The sequence below is a fragment of the Xenopus tropicalis genome, chromosome 7 (assembly GCF_000004195.4).
Source record: "Xenopus tropicalis strain Nigerian chromosome 7, UCB_Xtro_10.0, whole genome shotgun sequence".
Classification (NCBI taxonomy): Eukaryota; Metazoa; Chordata; class Amphibia; order Anura; family Pipidae; genus Xenopus; species Xenopus tropicalis.
In genome coordinates, this window is record NC_030683.2 from 66,232,033 (window position 1) to 66,248,190 (window position 16,158).

The 16,158-nt window shown below is 37.3% G+C and overlaps 1 protein-coding gene across 5 annotated transcripts in view; it reads right to left on the reverse strand.

Moving 5' to 3' along the window:
• The window catches only part of clmp (CXADR-like membrane protein), a 55,587-nt gene extending 39,881 nt beyond the window's left edge, over positions 1-15,706 (reverse strand). The window contains exons 1-2 of one of the 5 annotated variants that reach the window (XM_012966484.2): positions 15,648-15,706; positions 15,236-15,385 (exon numbers count right to left, since the gene is read on the reverse strand). In XM_012966484.2, coding sequence (XP_012821938.1) covers positions 15,236-15,263 — 28 coding nt within the window. In that variant the 5' untranslated portion in view covers positions 15,264-15,385; positions 15,648-15,706. Of the gene's footprint in view, positions 1-15,235 lie in introns of all 5 variants that reach the window. The other 4 variants (XM_012966483.3, XM_012966482.3, XM_012966485.3 and 1 more) reach the window with 4 other exon arrangements.
• Between the last annotated feature and the right edge of the window lie 452 nt (positions 15,707-16,158).

The following is a 16,158-nucleotide window of genomic DNA, read 5'->3' on the forward strand; positions in this document are numbered from 1 at the left end:
ATTACAGTAAGCTTGTCTGTGTTTACCTATTCATGTGTGTATAAAAATGAATGTGGATATATTTATCTGTTTAAACTTTAGGGCCCGGCTATGAGATTTATTGTTTTAAAAATGATAACTGACATTCTCCAAAAGGTTTTGAAAAATAAAATGTAACATATAATGTATACAGGCTGTGATCTGCAGTTATGCAAAAACATTCTGAGCTTACGTATAATGCATCTACATTTATACTACCTTACACACCATAGTGGAAGCATTTTTCATAATTTTTCTGACATTTTGACACATTTACCAGCACATTTTTTTTTATGTTAAATTGCACAAGTGCAATTCCCAATAGAAACCAATCATCAATTAGTCTTAAATGGTCTAGTGCAAGTTTTACAATGAAACAAAATGCTTGATTTGTTGTTATTGGTAACTACCCCATTAAGCCCTACTTAGGGTCAGATTTATTAACATTTAAATATAATTTTTTAAAATTTTGATAAACGTGCCCCTAAATGTACATTTTACTGTACCATGGTGTTTTGTATCTGAAATTCTTGATGCCCCCTTCTCCATTCTCAAGTGATTTACAGTTGCCAGCCTTCGTAGATGTTTTTACCAATAATATTGGCAGCAGCCAAGGGACACCCTTAGCTGCCCCCCCCTTTATTATACCTGTTTGCTGCTCTGCTGTCTCTCTGTTTATTGTCCTCACCACTGAAGACAAATTTCTAATTTTTGTCACTAATCATAAAGAAAACAAAGCGTGTTGCCCTTTTGCTGACACATAGCTCTTCTTGTATAATTAAAAGAGTGTCATGTCATGCAATGGAGACACCACATATTACTAAAAATGAGCAGGGTACAACTAGTGCATTTTCAGTACTTAGAATTGATAAAAGTGGTGGTGGTAAAAGAATGTTGAGTGCAGAGAGGTCAGATTGGCCTGGTTCAGTATAAAATATGTGTTGAAAGCTAAATATGTCAATATACTAAAAAAATGTTTATAAGGGTTTTAAGAGGAGAACATATACAGATTTTCTTGCTTTAAAAAATGTTGTGTCTCAATTAAATAAATACTATAGGTCACAGCTTTAGTCAAGCAGACTAAAAGCATGTATTTCAGTAGTTCACTACGGAAGCAAAGAATCCCCACAATTACTCTGTTAGAGGCGAGCAACACAATGGCTGTGCTGAAAAAGCTCTTTTGTCATTCAAATCCCATTTTGCTAGAAGAACAATAGAACAGTTGAACAGGACCTTGGATTTTCTTCCCCTGCTCACAATACTGCTTGTAGGACATAATGCATTATTCTGCTACCTTTAGAACAGGGTGCAGAATTCATAATGCTTAGAGGTTGGGCCAGTGGCATAACTATGATACAGCAGGGGGCCCGTACCGTGGGGTAATTCTCCTTCCCAATCACTTCTGTGACCTAAACTTCACTGGCCACCACAAAAAGTACGCTGCAGAGTGTGATGGGGAGCTTATTGAAATGGCTGGCTGGGAGCTAAAGGTGTGTGCTGGGCTCCCTGAACATTTTTTTCAGGGGTCCAGGTTCAGTCTATTTACCCCACTGGGTTGTGCATAGAACATAGCATAGCACATGTACCTGGTATAAAACTGAAAAAATATTTGTGCAAATTATTATGTAAGATGGTTAGACATAAGCAAAGTAAGTCCTCTGTTAGTTACAAGTGATATCACTAAACACTAATTATAATTGATGTCATCACTAAGCACCATTTAAAAGGTATATTTTTTTTTAAGGTATTTGTATAATTATTTCCTTTTTTAAAGAATTTGCTTCACAATTACTCTAATGATTAGTACAAAAGACGAAATGTGCTTGAAAGGAATAATGCGCAACACAGTAAAATATCGGAAACACAAGGCCACAACTGAGTAAATAGAATGCTTTAAGGCAGCAGTTACACAGCATCTGCAATGAGTCATGTGCCTGAGAGCAAAAAAAAAAAAAAAAATCGACATAAAAAACCCACATCTGCAACATCTGCACAAAATACATTGGCCAAGTATTCATAACCTGAGCTACAGTAATTATTACACATTTTCATTAACATTCTAATTAAGTCATCACAACTATTCTTTTAATGCCTGCCTTGTGCATTTCTATAGGCACTGGAAGCACCTCCTTACACCATGCAATGCAAGCCAAAACCAGTTCCAAAAGTTAGATGGCGTTGCATGTGCAATAACATGCCCTTACATTTCTATGGACTTTCAAGCTATGATTTGCCAATAATCTGATCAAATAACTGTTACATTTTTCACGGCAAATTGGAATGTACAGAGCCATGTCAAAATTATGTATAATTTAATGCTGTAAAGATTGGATATTTGTAAATTTAAACAATATTACTTGCAGTAGATTTACAATAAGAAAGCAAGAAAAAGATTATATTATCATACAAACATAGCATAGCAGCATAGCAAATGTAGAAGCAAAAAACAAACAAATCCAGAGATCATTTAGGTTAAATGTATGCTAAAATGTTCAGTCACTCTCAATAGGGGTCATTCCTGGCCTCAGGGGGTGCAAGTGCAGGAGCGTGCCCCTTAATGCTCATTCTAGGAGACTTGCGGCCCCATTCACACCTCATTCTACACTGCTGCTGTGTACCTTATTCATCTGAATGACATGAAAGGCAGGGGAAGGGTGCAGGTCTCTGCAGCTATTTAACCAGTATTTTTGCACTTTACATGCTGAATTTGGGTTTCCAATTGAGCCCATCCACTAGGCTCATCCACTTCAATGTGCAATACATACAACTGAAAAGGTAATTCCAATAAGCGGAGAATCAAAGTGACAAAATAGTACACAACCTGAAAGTATTTGCTATAACATAGTTAATATTTTTAATTTGTAGTTATACTAGTACTTATATGTGCCTTCAACTCAAAATTGCATCTCACGAAGAAAAATGCAGCTCCTGACCATGCAATGTAAAATTGCTAGTAGTTCCAGTAAGTGAGAATGCACCTAATTGCCCATATAAAACAGGCTTTAATGTTTGTCTTGCAGAACCCATAGAGTTAAACAGTTTTGCGCAAGATGTTTTTACATTCATACAGGGCTGCAAGAGTTCCTATAAATGGTAGTTAAGAGAGATATAAACAAGAGCTGAAAGACACAGGCCAGCTTATTCTGTAAATAATGTGACGTGAGCCATCAGACACATTCTTCCCTCGGCTGGCTGTTATGTATACAAAAGCCGAAGATAAATGCTTTGGTTAACTTATATTACCACAGTCAAGTTCACAATCTAAGCATAATATTAAACTGGAATATGAAAGTGAACTGGCAAGTGAAATTTTAAAACTAAAAAAAAAAATATAACTATAAAAATAGGTCCTTAGATAAATAAAATCAACATACCCAAAAGTGGATGGGCAGAATCCTATACAGTGAAATTATGCACATGGTAGCTCTTATCTTTTCAGTAATACATCTATGACACACTGGCTACTTTCACTCTGGAGCAGGTTTAAAGAAAAGTGGGTGGGGAAGTAGGCTTGGAATGGTCAACTTATTTGGGGTAGCAGCAGAAATGCCCAAATCTACCCTAAAGCATGCCCACTTCACAGTATTGGAAAGTTTTGACCTTATCCAAATTTGCATCTGCAATATTTAACTTTAAAATGTATTCATAAACAGAATATTCATATACACATATAAAAAACACATGCACATATAGCAAATATTAATCACTGTTCTAACTTAGTGATTATTAAATATAATTTTTTTAGAGTGCCAACTCTGATCCAACTCTGAAAAATGATTGTGTCTTAGTTTCAGCCTGAATCTGAAAATCATTAAAGCCAATGTAAGCTCATCCAGTAAGTTAGCCCAGCAGCCTGCTGTATTAAGCTGGCTGTGGGCCATGGCGGTTTTTGAACATGTCCAGGTCTGTGTTTGTTGAATCCACAAGATGGTGAGTTTAGTCACGGGACCGCCGGTAGCCCACGGTTTTGGTGGAACTCCCGGCGGCTTATGACTCCTGTTTTAAGTTATGTTTTTCGTGCCTGTTGCACTTCATTAGCAGCAGTTGGCATATTGTGAAATTGATATGTTAATTATTAATAAAGCTGTAGCCTTTTTTCTTCCCAAATATGTGTCTGTGTTTATTCAATATTATGGGAAGTTTTGGCCACAATGGCTCCCTTTTTGGTCCTTTGGTGGCCATCACATGATGTCACTATATAGTGTTTTATTCTTTTTCCCCATTGGTTGGCTGTGAAGCAGGGGACTTCTTTATGCAAAAACACAATCAGTTAAAGGACAAGGAAAGGTTAATATAAATTAAAAGTTAGTCTAAAGGCATTCTTTTTAAGTACTTACTGCATATCTAAATTCCCAGATCCCTTCTTGATTCTCTGAGATATGGTGCTGGCAGCCTACAGCAGTGTGAAGACTACAGTGACATCACTGAAATCTCTTTCCCCTTCCTGTAGGCTGTTCTGAGCTACACATGCCCACCAGCCAATCAGAAGCGGATCTGGCAGAGGGGAGGGGGGGAGGGAATGAAACAGATGTGCAGTATGGAGCAAGGAGGGAAAGGAAGGGAGAATACCTTTTTAAAGATGGCTGCTCAAGAAATATTTCAATAAATATTTGATTAGGTGAGCCAAAAGTGTGGCATTTTTACTAAACAATAGGAGGACTATTGGGCAGTATGCTTTCTAAATTTTGACTTGCATTCTCCTTTAAGGTGAGAGAGATTTTATTTCTGATAATGATTAGGATTATAAAATCATTTCTAGTCATCTGTCTTTATTTTTTAATGTAACCCAAAGGGTTAAGAAAGGTAAATCTGGTTCTGTACTTTTCTAATTTTTATCCCACCAACATGTTTTAAAATGTCCCCTCATTACTAACTCATCAGATATTAAATTCAAATCAAGCAGGTGTTAAAAAAAGAGCAATTGGCGATGCAAAAAACATTACATCATTCACTTTCTCTTTCTTTATTTTGCACTTTTTTATTCCATTCAAATTATTTAGTAATTTCCGCATATGTTTTTTTTTGCCCAGACTATTCACAATAAACTGCTTCTGACAACTGCATATATGTTTTTACAGTCATACATAGCTTTAAAAGCTGCTTTCCTGCTTTTACCTTTTTGGTCCCTTCTGTAAGATAAAACTTCAGACGTTTATTTGTCAGAACTGCTCAACTCTTCAGAGCGTGAAATACTAAAAGCAATTAGAGTCCAGGTAACACAGATGCTTGCTATATTCTCTGTCACATTGACATTTCTTAATTACAGCTTTTAATAAATATAGATACTTCACCCAATCTCTCTGAAACCTGCTGGAGACCCCACACCTTTAACTTGAAATATGACATCTCAGCCATTGCAGAATTACAGATGTGGATTTTTAGGTCCCAGCATAGTTTGGCTTAAGAAAGGAAGAATAAACGCCAAAGCTTGTGTAACCCCTACACTTGCATAAGAGAGAAGACAATTTTATTTTGAATATTTTGGTGAAAACGATATGGTGCATTTATATTGTGATTTTAATAACATCCACACATTTTGTGCGGATGGTGTCAGGGCCTCTTTTAGCCTGTGAACAACCAAGAGAAAATAGTGAAATAATCTCAAGATTAAAATGAATAGGGTTGCTATTGTGAAAATTGTCTTATACACTGCAAGTTAGCTGTGATTCTGATCGGGGGCAGTCAGATGAAACATGACCCCATTTTATTTGGAATAGCATTGCACTTAATAATGTTTTATGATATTCACACAGAAAATGAGAAGAGATGTTGCAAAACATTTGAAGGTACAGTTTTACTGACATCAGACGCTAAAACATTAATCATAACCAGAATTGAAAAACAAATTGCTCAAAACATCTACATGGGAAAGAACAGAAACCTAGTTTATGTTCTCCATGGGGCATATGAGTAACCCTTGGGAAATTTTGGAAAAACAGTAAACATAAATTACTAAAAATGGTTGCTCCTAAGGCAATTTAGGAATACTATAAGCCACTGGATTTAAGGTTCCATTTGAATGGCTAAAAACAACATTACAAAATATGGGGATGGCGGGGATATATGAATATCAGTGATATAATAGCATGGTGAAGTAAGCATCTGACATTGTGACAGTCCACAGTACACAGTTAAATAATGAAATAGTTATTTTGGGTTGAAAAAGACCATAGTCAATCAAGCTTAACAATTTCAAATTATTCCCAGTGCATATATATACATACATGTATACACATACATACAGGCATGGGACCTGTTATCCAGAAAGTTCCAAATTACACTGGGGTTTTATGCAATCAAAATTTATCTTCCTAACCATAAATTTAAAAACAAGCACCTGCTTTGAGGCCACTGGGAGCAACATCCAAAGGGTTGGCACACAACATTTTGCATGATGCTGTGAATTGAACCAGATATTTAATGTATAAGAGATTTTGTTTTAATGAAAAAGAAAATAAATTGACACATATGTAATCAACCATCAAATCCAATCCTTGATCTTCTTGGCCTCTAATAAACACAGTAAGACACAAAAGTCTCTTACTAGACCTGGTCCCCTTATAAGTTATTAAATTAATTATTAATTTCCAAACAAGTCACAATAGCCCTACATGGGCAAATGATAACTTCTTTAGAGTATTTGCAGGAACAAGCAGGTCTCCATACTCCATACTGCTATCTGTCTTCTTACATTCTAGGAGGCTACTAACCAGCGAATTATAGTTTAGGTGAGAGATTGCCTGAGAATCAACCCACAAGGCACTGCTTTATAAAGAATAGGAGAGGAGCAAACAATTAACAAATGGGTTGCAGCTTACCAGGTAAGGCCCACTTTTCCAGATGCTGAGAGGTATGACAATGCCTAAAAAGAACTTCACCTAAATGTAATCCAGAATGTTCTCTAAACCACTGATGCCAATTTGCAGAGCATATTGGTATAATAAAAAGTTAAGTCTTTCTTGATTAGCTGTTCATCAGAAAATGCTACAAACAATGTTAACTAACCCATGCTTAATTCCATGCTGATTTTAAAAAAAAATAAAAAAATAAAAAAAGAATGTTAATACAGTAGTTCTCATACCCACTCCTATGCCTATCTTTGTTTTCATCACAGTTTCCTCCAGAATGCAGTTTTCCCTGAAATACAATTTCAGATGTGCTTCTAATTTATAAAGTCTTAGTGGCACATGTGCTCGTAACCAGTGTTTATTTTGTGTATTAGACAACAGCTCTCCTATAAAAAATGCCTGTTTTATTTGGCTATTATTTTTTCTCACTTGACCTTCTGCTGTTGTCATAGAAACAAATATCAATATCCTATTCACCTTTGGTCAAAATCATTAGGTCTGCATTTAAAAAGAATAAGGAAATGTTACAAATTTAACACCAACATTTGTGGCCAAATCATGCAAAACATTAATTGTCCCTAATTTTCCTCAGAGAACCATAGACATAGAAAGCTGTCCTTGGTGTATATATATATAATTATCTTACTACTCAGGATTCAATTGTCCTGGAAAAGCTTGTGTGTGCTCAGTTGTGTTGGTTGTTCAAGAATTTAATCAGTTGATTTACTGCAATATGGCTCAAGTACACTTATTTCAAGTGCTGTGATTGCTGGGGTAATTATTTTACATAACAGCACTCAAGAGTGTGCTACTAGAGGAGGACACAGGTTTCAACATGCTGCTAAGGCACTTAGGGGCCGATTCACTAAAGGTCGATAAAGCGAGCGCTATTTTTAGCATGCGCTAAAAATTTTATCGCTTCTTATTTTTTGCAACTTAACGCTCTATTCACTAAGGATATGTGTCATAATTAAGAAGCGATGTTTTTTGCGTTATTTAACTCGTGATGGGGCTGATTCAGTAAAGGTCAATAACACTTATCGCATGCTTTTTTGCGTTAAAAAGCATGCAATAATTAAGTCCCGATTCATCAAAGTCATTTCGCATGGCTTAAGATGCATATCGTTAGCGCAAAAAAACGCACTGCGTTATTTACCTCGCATTGCGTTAATAGCAAATAGAAATAATACTAACGCATGATTCACAAACACATTGCATTAGTCTGTGCGAATATTAACACCTACTTGGGGTAGGCGGTACTTAAAGTGGACCTGTCACCCAGACATAAAAAGTTGTATAATAAAAGTCCTTTTCAAATTAAACATGAAACCCAAATTCATTTTTATATTAACACATCCATACCCAGCTGTCAATCATATAGTGCTTGCCCCACCTCTATGCCTTAGGCATAGAGGCGGGGCAGACAATAACTTTAGCTTTCCGTTCAGCACTACCTAGGTGTCACTGCACATCTCACTTTCCCCCTCCCTCCTCATCATCTAATTGTGTAGCCAGTGCAAGGGCATCAGGTCCCCCATTCTGGCACATAAACAAGATATTGGCATGATACAAAGCTTGCCTTCATAACAGTGTCCACAAAATGGTGCCTGCCTGCTTGCTTTGACTGAGTAATTCCAAGATGGAAGGAAACAAGATTTATATTATTTATATAGCGTAAGTAATGTTTATTTTGCTTAACTAACAATATAGAAAATAATTTGGAGTTATGTCTTGGATTGGCAGGTCCCCTTTAAAGAAAATTGGGGTTCCTGAGCTTTTGGCAACACAACATGGACTTTGCAGTGGGATTTTTTCAAGTATGTGTTGGCCCTAGAGTGATGTAGCCGCCAGTTTTCAGGGAAATGGTAATTTCAGAACAGTAGTTTTCCGAAAGTAATGGTTATGTGCGTAATATCGTGCGCTAATATAGCACGCGGCAAAATAACGGACGAGGTGGGAAATAACGCAAGAAAAATGCTCATTGCGAGTTAAATAATGCAAAGAACATCGCTTCTTAATTATGACACGTGTCCTTTTAGTGAATCTAGCGTTAAGTCACAAAAAATAAGAAGTGATAAAATTTTTAACGCATGCTATAAATAGCGCTTGTTTTATCGACCTTTAGTGAATCGTCCCCTTACTATTAAGACCGGGTCAGATGTTACAAATTTACCAGCAATATACTCGATGGTCAGTTTCTAAGCCCTGGTTTTTCTGTTTCTGGCCCACCTAGTTTTCCCCAGTGCCACTCTATCCTGACCTATCAACTCTTTAACAGTGCCTCCTTGACAATTCTATGTCTGCTTTGGCCAGTGATGTCATAATCCATCTGGTTGCATCAAACCCCTTTACAGCATTGATCCACCTCTTTTAAATCACTAATTTATCCCTCTCAATCCTGCTTCCTCCTCCTACATCATTGACCAGTAAGGTCCCAATAGAAAGTGGTGCCCTGCGTATTGCTTGCCCTATGGAAACAGAAGAATGCGAATGTGGCAAAAGAAAAGCATATATAAGATCTCTTATTCAGAAACCTATTATGCAAAATAAGGTAAAACCATTTCTCACAAAATCCAATTTAAATTAACATTTCTGCTTTTGTGACGGATTTCCTTCTCTATAATAATTCTGTGTCTTGTGCTTGATGTTAACTAAGCTGGTATAAATCCATATGATATGATCTCTTTACTCTATAATATACCTTTGATTAAGGCACCACAGAACTTACTAAGGGAAGTTATTGTTTTAATTGTTTAAATCATTTTTGTTGAAACATATGTCACTACCAACTGATGCACAAATGCCTCATAATAACAAGCATGTTTGCAGAAAACTAAAGATGAGCGAATCTGTCCCGTTTCGCTTCCCCATAAAATTCGCGAAACGGCAAGAAAATTCACGAAACGGCAAAAATTTTGCGGAACGCATTTGTCGCGTGATTTTTTTGCCACCCGTGTCTTTTTTTGTCACCCGCACTTTTTTGACGTGACTGCGCCCAATTTTGATGCGACTGCGCCGTCTTTTTACGCAACCGCGCCCAATTTGCTGTGCAAATTTTTCCGTGGTGAATTTTCACTGAGGTTTCGCGAAACAATTCGCTAATGGTAAAATGTGGAAATTCGCTACGAATCCATGCCTGCCGAAAAAAATCGCTCATTACTACTGAACATTCAAACTGTGTAAAGATAACAATCCCTAACACATTACAATCACAGAATTAGAGGGGACATCAGTATAAAGTTATTCAATAAAGCTCAATATCGATAGATTCTTTATTTCTTTGCAAGTTTATTATTCTTCCCTTTAAGAAAAATCCATGTAACATAAACATATCACAGCCAGACAATGCACTAAAGGAATCAAAGCAGAAAATACTGTATACAGCTATACAGAGAAAACCATATATCTTATTGTGACACTCCATAGTGATTTTGTCTAAGGAACATTTAGAGCCCGATGTCCGAGTGGAAGCAGGACAGAACATCTTGCACAAAGAGCAATGGCTGTATCCTAATGTGTTCAAACTGCTTTAAACAAGAAATCTGTGTCAAAGGAGCTTCTAGGCAGAGTGCAATGAAAATAGGGTAGTAGATATACGAACATTACTGTTACTGGGATTACTGGTCCCACGATGCATCATGCACTTTCTGCTACTCCTGACTCCTCCAGTTATCCATGGTTTGCTAGGAATCTTATATGCTATTCTGTGGGGATGCCCTGTCACTCACATTTAGTTTACACAATGACTCATAAGAAGAACTGATATTACATGCCAGTATTTGAGTCCATTTAGGCTGTTCATCTTTTTAATTCAAATTATAAATTACTAACATGGGTCCTTTAATTTTAAAAGTCCGATTTAGATTAATTAATGTGAAATTAGTACAGTTACAGGTAAATCAACCAACTAATCATTCTGCAATAGGTTCAAGAAAATCTAGGTGAGAAATATATATTCACATCACAACAGGGCTTTCAGGTGTATCTAGGAAAGCAAATGAAAATTCTTCACAATTCTTACAATAAGAGGCCTTCTGGCTGAGCCGTACCCCCCTGCCACAATAACTGCAGAATGCAGACAGCCCCACAGTTTGGGAACCACTGGCCTAGGGCAAAGGTGAATAGTGGGAAATTGCACTAGCCTAAGAATCTGTTGCTTAATAGTAGGGACATGTTTATCTACTGTATAAAAAGAATACATACAGGACCAGGGCCTTTCTGCCATCCAACAGAAATCTTTTTAGCATAACCTTTGGTGACAAATGTTTAATGAAAATTGTCATGCTTTGTCCCTCCCAACACAAAAAGACACATTCTAGCTTTTGGGAGTGAAAGGTGATGTTGGTTGGTATATAAATAACATTTGCAGTTATCCCGGCCACTTAGAGTCCGATACAGCTGCTCATGCACCACCATGTGTGATGTGTTTCACAGGAAGTCAAATGCAGTTTTAATCATTTTAAGGGTGGCCACTTCTAAGGTAGTGTAATTGGTATAAAATGATGGCCTGACAGTGACGGTAACTCAACATTTATACAGAGTGTGCTTTTTTTCACATATAGTAGCTAAAATGCAAAAAAATTTAACTATATTGTATTAAGTAAATGATTAATATATCATATGCAAATACGAACAGGGAGAAAAAACAGCAGCCCATATATGCTGGAAGTTTGGAGCAGGCTTGCTGTAGACAAGGCTTGTGGTCCAGCAAGCTCAGTGTTCTACATGAAAACTTTATCTTAGTAATAGATCACTCATGTAACTTTTACCTTTTTTAGCTACACCATGAAAAACTAAAGTATTTACAGTGACTGGCAAGGGTCAATAGGATGTTGCCGGATGCAACTCATGTGTTTCAGCTAACGTTAGGTCTGCCCCATTAGAGACTGGTTGTGAAATGTGGCAGGAATGTGGCCTATCTGTCCCTAATCTAAAGTACTTGCACGCAGCATGCAACATTTGTTTATTACTGGACTGGCCAAATATCAATCATATGCACTGGATGCTCACAACTGAAAATCCTGTTGCCTAATAACACCTATCACTGTAGTATGAAGTTACCAAAACAAAATATGGGTGGCACTTAAAACTATACATATTACTAGTTCAATTCCTAAAAGCATTAATTGTCAGACTTGTCAAAGCCCCTCATACTTTGCCAGGTTTGACTAAATGGCTTTTACAGTATGTATGAAAACATCACTGTATAAACATCACTGTTCAAACATAAGGGCTCATTTACAAATATAACCACAATGGCTGTCACACAAAATTGATTGATGCAATTCATTTAAGGTACTTGCTTCCAAATGTGCTCCTTGCATTTTCCTGTATTTTCACTTGACAATACTGCATCTGTCCCATCTCCTCTCAGTGCTTTAAAGGACACAGTTCCCACTTTCACAAACCTTCAACACAATTGGGCCCGATACTTCAAGATACACACCTGACATTGTGTTCATTTTAATGTATCCAACACAATTATGGAAAATGCAATACTGTGCTCGTCCACAATGAGTGGATTGCAGAAAGAAATTATGCATTTTGGGTAACAAAGGTAAAATCGCATCCAAAATTACACTTGGCACACTGCACTTGTGATCATAAATGAGCCTTATAAAGTTAAAATATAACCATCTATCAATCAACATGACTTTCAAGCTGCCTATCCAGCCAAGGCTACATACCCCTAGGGGCACATTTACTTATCCACAAATTCTCCGAGCGTTCGCTCGGTCGGTTCAATCGTATTTTTAGCGCGAAAAAAATCGGATCGGTTTTGCCGTTGTCTACAATCGTAAGCATTTTCGTGATATTTGCGATCTTCAGAAATTTTCGTTTCCAATCCGAATTTTTCCCATTTGGGATTCGAACTCGTGTTTTGATAAATCTGCCCCCTAGTGTTTAGAAAAACCTAGGGCTAATTTACTTCCAGAAAGGAGTGTATTGTGCAATTCTAAAAGGCAAGAACAACTGTACATGTTCTAGTGCAAGTGTGCCAGCCGCGATTTCACCTTGCTACTGCTATTATGCTGGGATTATGGGGAAAAACAATGCATTGCGCTTACAAAACATGGTGAAATTGCACAACTGAACATACATTTTTTTTACACAGACATACCTGATTTAACAGATTACAGATATAGGTAACCATGATATTTTGATAAACCATTTTCAACATCCCTTAAACTCCCTCACCTTGTTCCGTTATAAAGGTAATGGATTCTGGAACTTAAAATCCCTCTGCTTTCTATAGGGGGTGGAGCACAGATTCTCCGTAAAACAGAGGGGCTTAAAGTCCCAGAATCCATCACTTTACAATGAAACAAGATGAGAAAGGGTCTAAATTATACTATTAGCTTATGGGATGTTGGGAAATGGTTCATCAGATATAGTATGGAATCAGGTATGCCTGTGTAAAAAAATATATATAAATAGACAGTGTTTATGTACATTTTTTACATAAGCCCAACTGAATGAGCTCATGTAAAACAGGAGGAATATTTTCCCTTCAACCAACAAACATTTGTGCAGTTTCACATTTGTGCCATATTGCAGTATAAATAGATAATGGTAAATGAATCTCTGATTGCACTAAAATACCTCCAATTCTTCACTAGAAATGCACAAGGCACTAAAATAAGTGTATTAATATGAACTATATTTACTACTTATGACTAGGCGTTATATTAGGCTAAAGCCATTTACAGAATTCTCTCTTAAATATTATATTTTTTAGACCCCAGTATAGTAAGGCCCTCTGTATGCTGTTAAATGCTGCCTGCAATTGTAAGCCAAGAGAAAAAGGACTCCAGAGATAAATAGCAATTTCCTTCCCCTTCCAGCAGTTTAGAGTAATTGGCATTCTGATTGGAAGTGATACTATTGTCATCGAGGCTTTCACACAATGCTTAAAAATTTCAGTTAAATAAATTTTACATACTGTGTGGTTACATGGTTAAGTACACATATTCTATGATTATTTCCTAACAGTGAGTCCATATTTGGATTTATTTATCACTTCTCTTTCGTAAAACCCAATATCTGGTGCTTCATGCTTTTTTTCACACTTACGACAAACTTCATTCCTGCTCTAAAAAACTCAGTTTACTTTAAAATTTTATTAGAATTCAATAAACCTCCCCCGTCCATTAAATGCAGCTTAGATTTTTCTTGAGCACATTTCATGCATATTGTGACTGATGTGTGAACCATCCCCCCTGCTCCTCTGACACACGCCAGCATACCTAGTGATACAGGGCACACACAAAGGATCACAGGAAGGCAATCACACTAAGGTATCCTGACACATTCTCAAGGGACAGAAATAAAAGCAGATGCCTATTGATTTGTTTCTGGACGTTTACATTTTAAGGCAGATCTTATGCCATCAATTCATGCCTACAGAAAACAGGCAATTTATTTTATCCTTCTAAACCATAAGATAATTATTATTATTGACCAGAGGGCAAACACATTATAGCGTGACGCTGTGCACCTTATAAATAACGCCTGCCAAAGTTGCTTTTCAGAGTGACTTATTCTTCACGCTGTGTGGCACATCTGTAATTAGCAGGCTCCATCACATTGGAAACACTCATCATTATCCCTTCCTAGTGTGACTTCCCAGGCTGGTGCTGCTTGACCTTGTTTTATACTGTCTTTATTCTGTTTTGGAGCAGGATCTCATTGAGAGAAACACCCACTTTGGGTCACAGCTACAATATAAGGGTTTCAATGCAGAATAACAGTCAGGTCTTAAAACACATGTGAATTAGATTGCCAGTTGTAGAACCCTTACATTTCACAATTAACCCCTCCGTGCCCAAACCTTGGGCATTAACGCTTCTTTCCTTTCCTGGATCCTTCCCCTCTTTCCTTTTCCTTTCCTTGCCAGCACTTTTGTTCTCTCCATCCCTCCCTCATTCCTCAGCCTGCACTTCACCACATCTGTTTTTCATATGCTGAGCTTCAGGCTCTGTTCAGAGCAAACAATGGGCTTTTATATGAACCTGAAGCATATTCATGCTTAGAAATCAGTCCCACTAGCGGTTACACCTTTCCAGCTTTATTAATTGCCTTTGTTAATTGGACAGAAATAACAGTACTGGTTTCCTCATGATTCAGTTTAAATTAAGATCCCTTACTATATTATTCTTTTTCAAAACATAAGAATGTGCAGCATTTCCCTTTTAGTGCAGGATCCATAGGGAAGGAATAAGACTTTTATAACAAATTAAAAATGAATGGTCTGCTCTTATCCTTATTACAGTGGGATGGTAGAATATATGTTCTTTTTGAATTTGCTTTTTGTCTTACACCTTAAACATAGATAATGACATTAGGAAAGATAAATCAAAGCAACTCACCCAGAAAAGATCGGATCAGAGTGTGCATCTTTGTTCATTAGTCCAGAAGAAGTCCTGGGATAGCGAGATGGGGCAGAGTGGAAGGCACAAGGCTGAACATTGGTTTCCTGCTGGATTGGCAGTCAGCCCTGCATGGGGGAGCATCACAGTCTGTGGAATGCAAGAAACATAATTACCTCCATGTGGCAACCCTAGAAGCAACTTTCTTCTGCCCCTGGATTGCTATCCACAACTTAACCAATCCCCACCTACAGAAATGAGTTGTACAGGAAACGTTTCAAAACAAAATAAAGTCTAAATGTAGCTTTTTTCTGTAAGAGCAGCTACTTATTCCCTCTGTGAAAAGAAATGAGTGAAGAGTGGGGGAAAAAAACCACAGCACACAACGTTCTCCACATGCAACCTCCCAGACCTGCTCCTCCCAGCTATCTGCTGAGATTAACCAGGGAAAGCATTTGCTGGATATGCTGCTGCTGCTGCTGCTGCTGCTGTTGCAACTCATGCAGAGTAGGAGGGAAAGAGGTACACAGTATGCCCAGATCGCACATATAGAACCAAGTATTGGCTAAAATGACTCTTGGTTGGCATTTTACATTTCCTTCCAAATGTGTCTTTAGTCTAAATAGATTTCACAGATTTTCTTTATTGAAATCCAAAATGTATGTATTGATCTGTTTAATTACAAGCGTCAGGATGAAACATCAGGCTCACAAAAACACAAAAGCAATCCTAACCTTGAACCCAGATCATGGTCACTGACAGAATCTGCTGGAAGGTGTAACAGTTCACTCAAATAATGATGGTGCCCAATGCTGACAAAATTCTCAGACTACAACTCCCATAATCCTTGGTCAGCTGCTTTAGAAAATATCATGGTAAGTATAATGTGTCCTTGGAACTAAAGACTACAAGATCACCAGCCC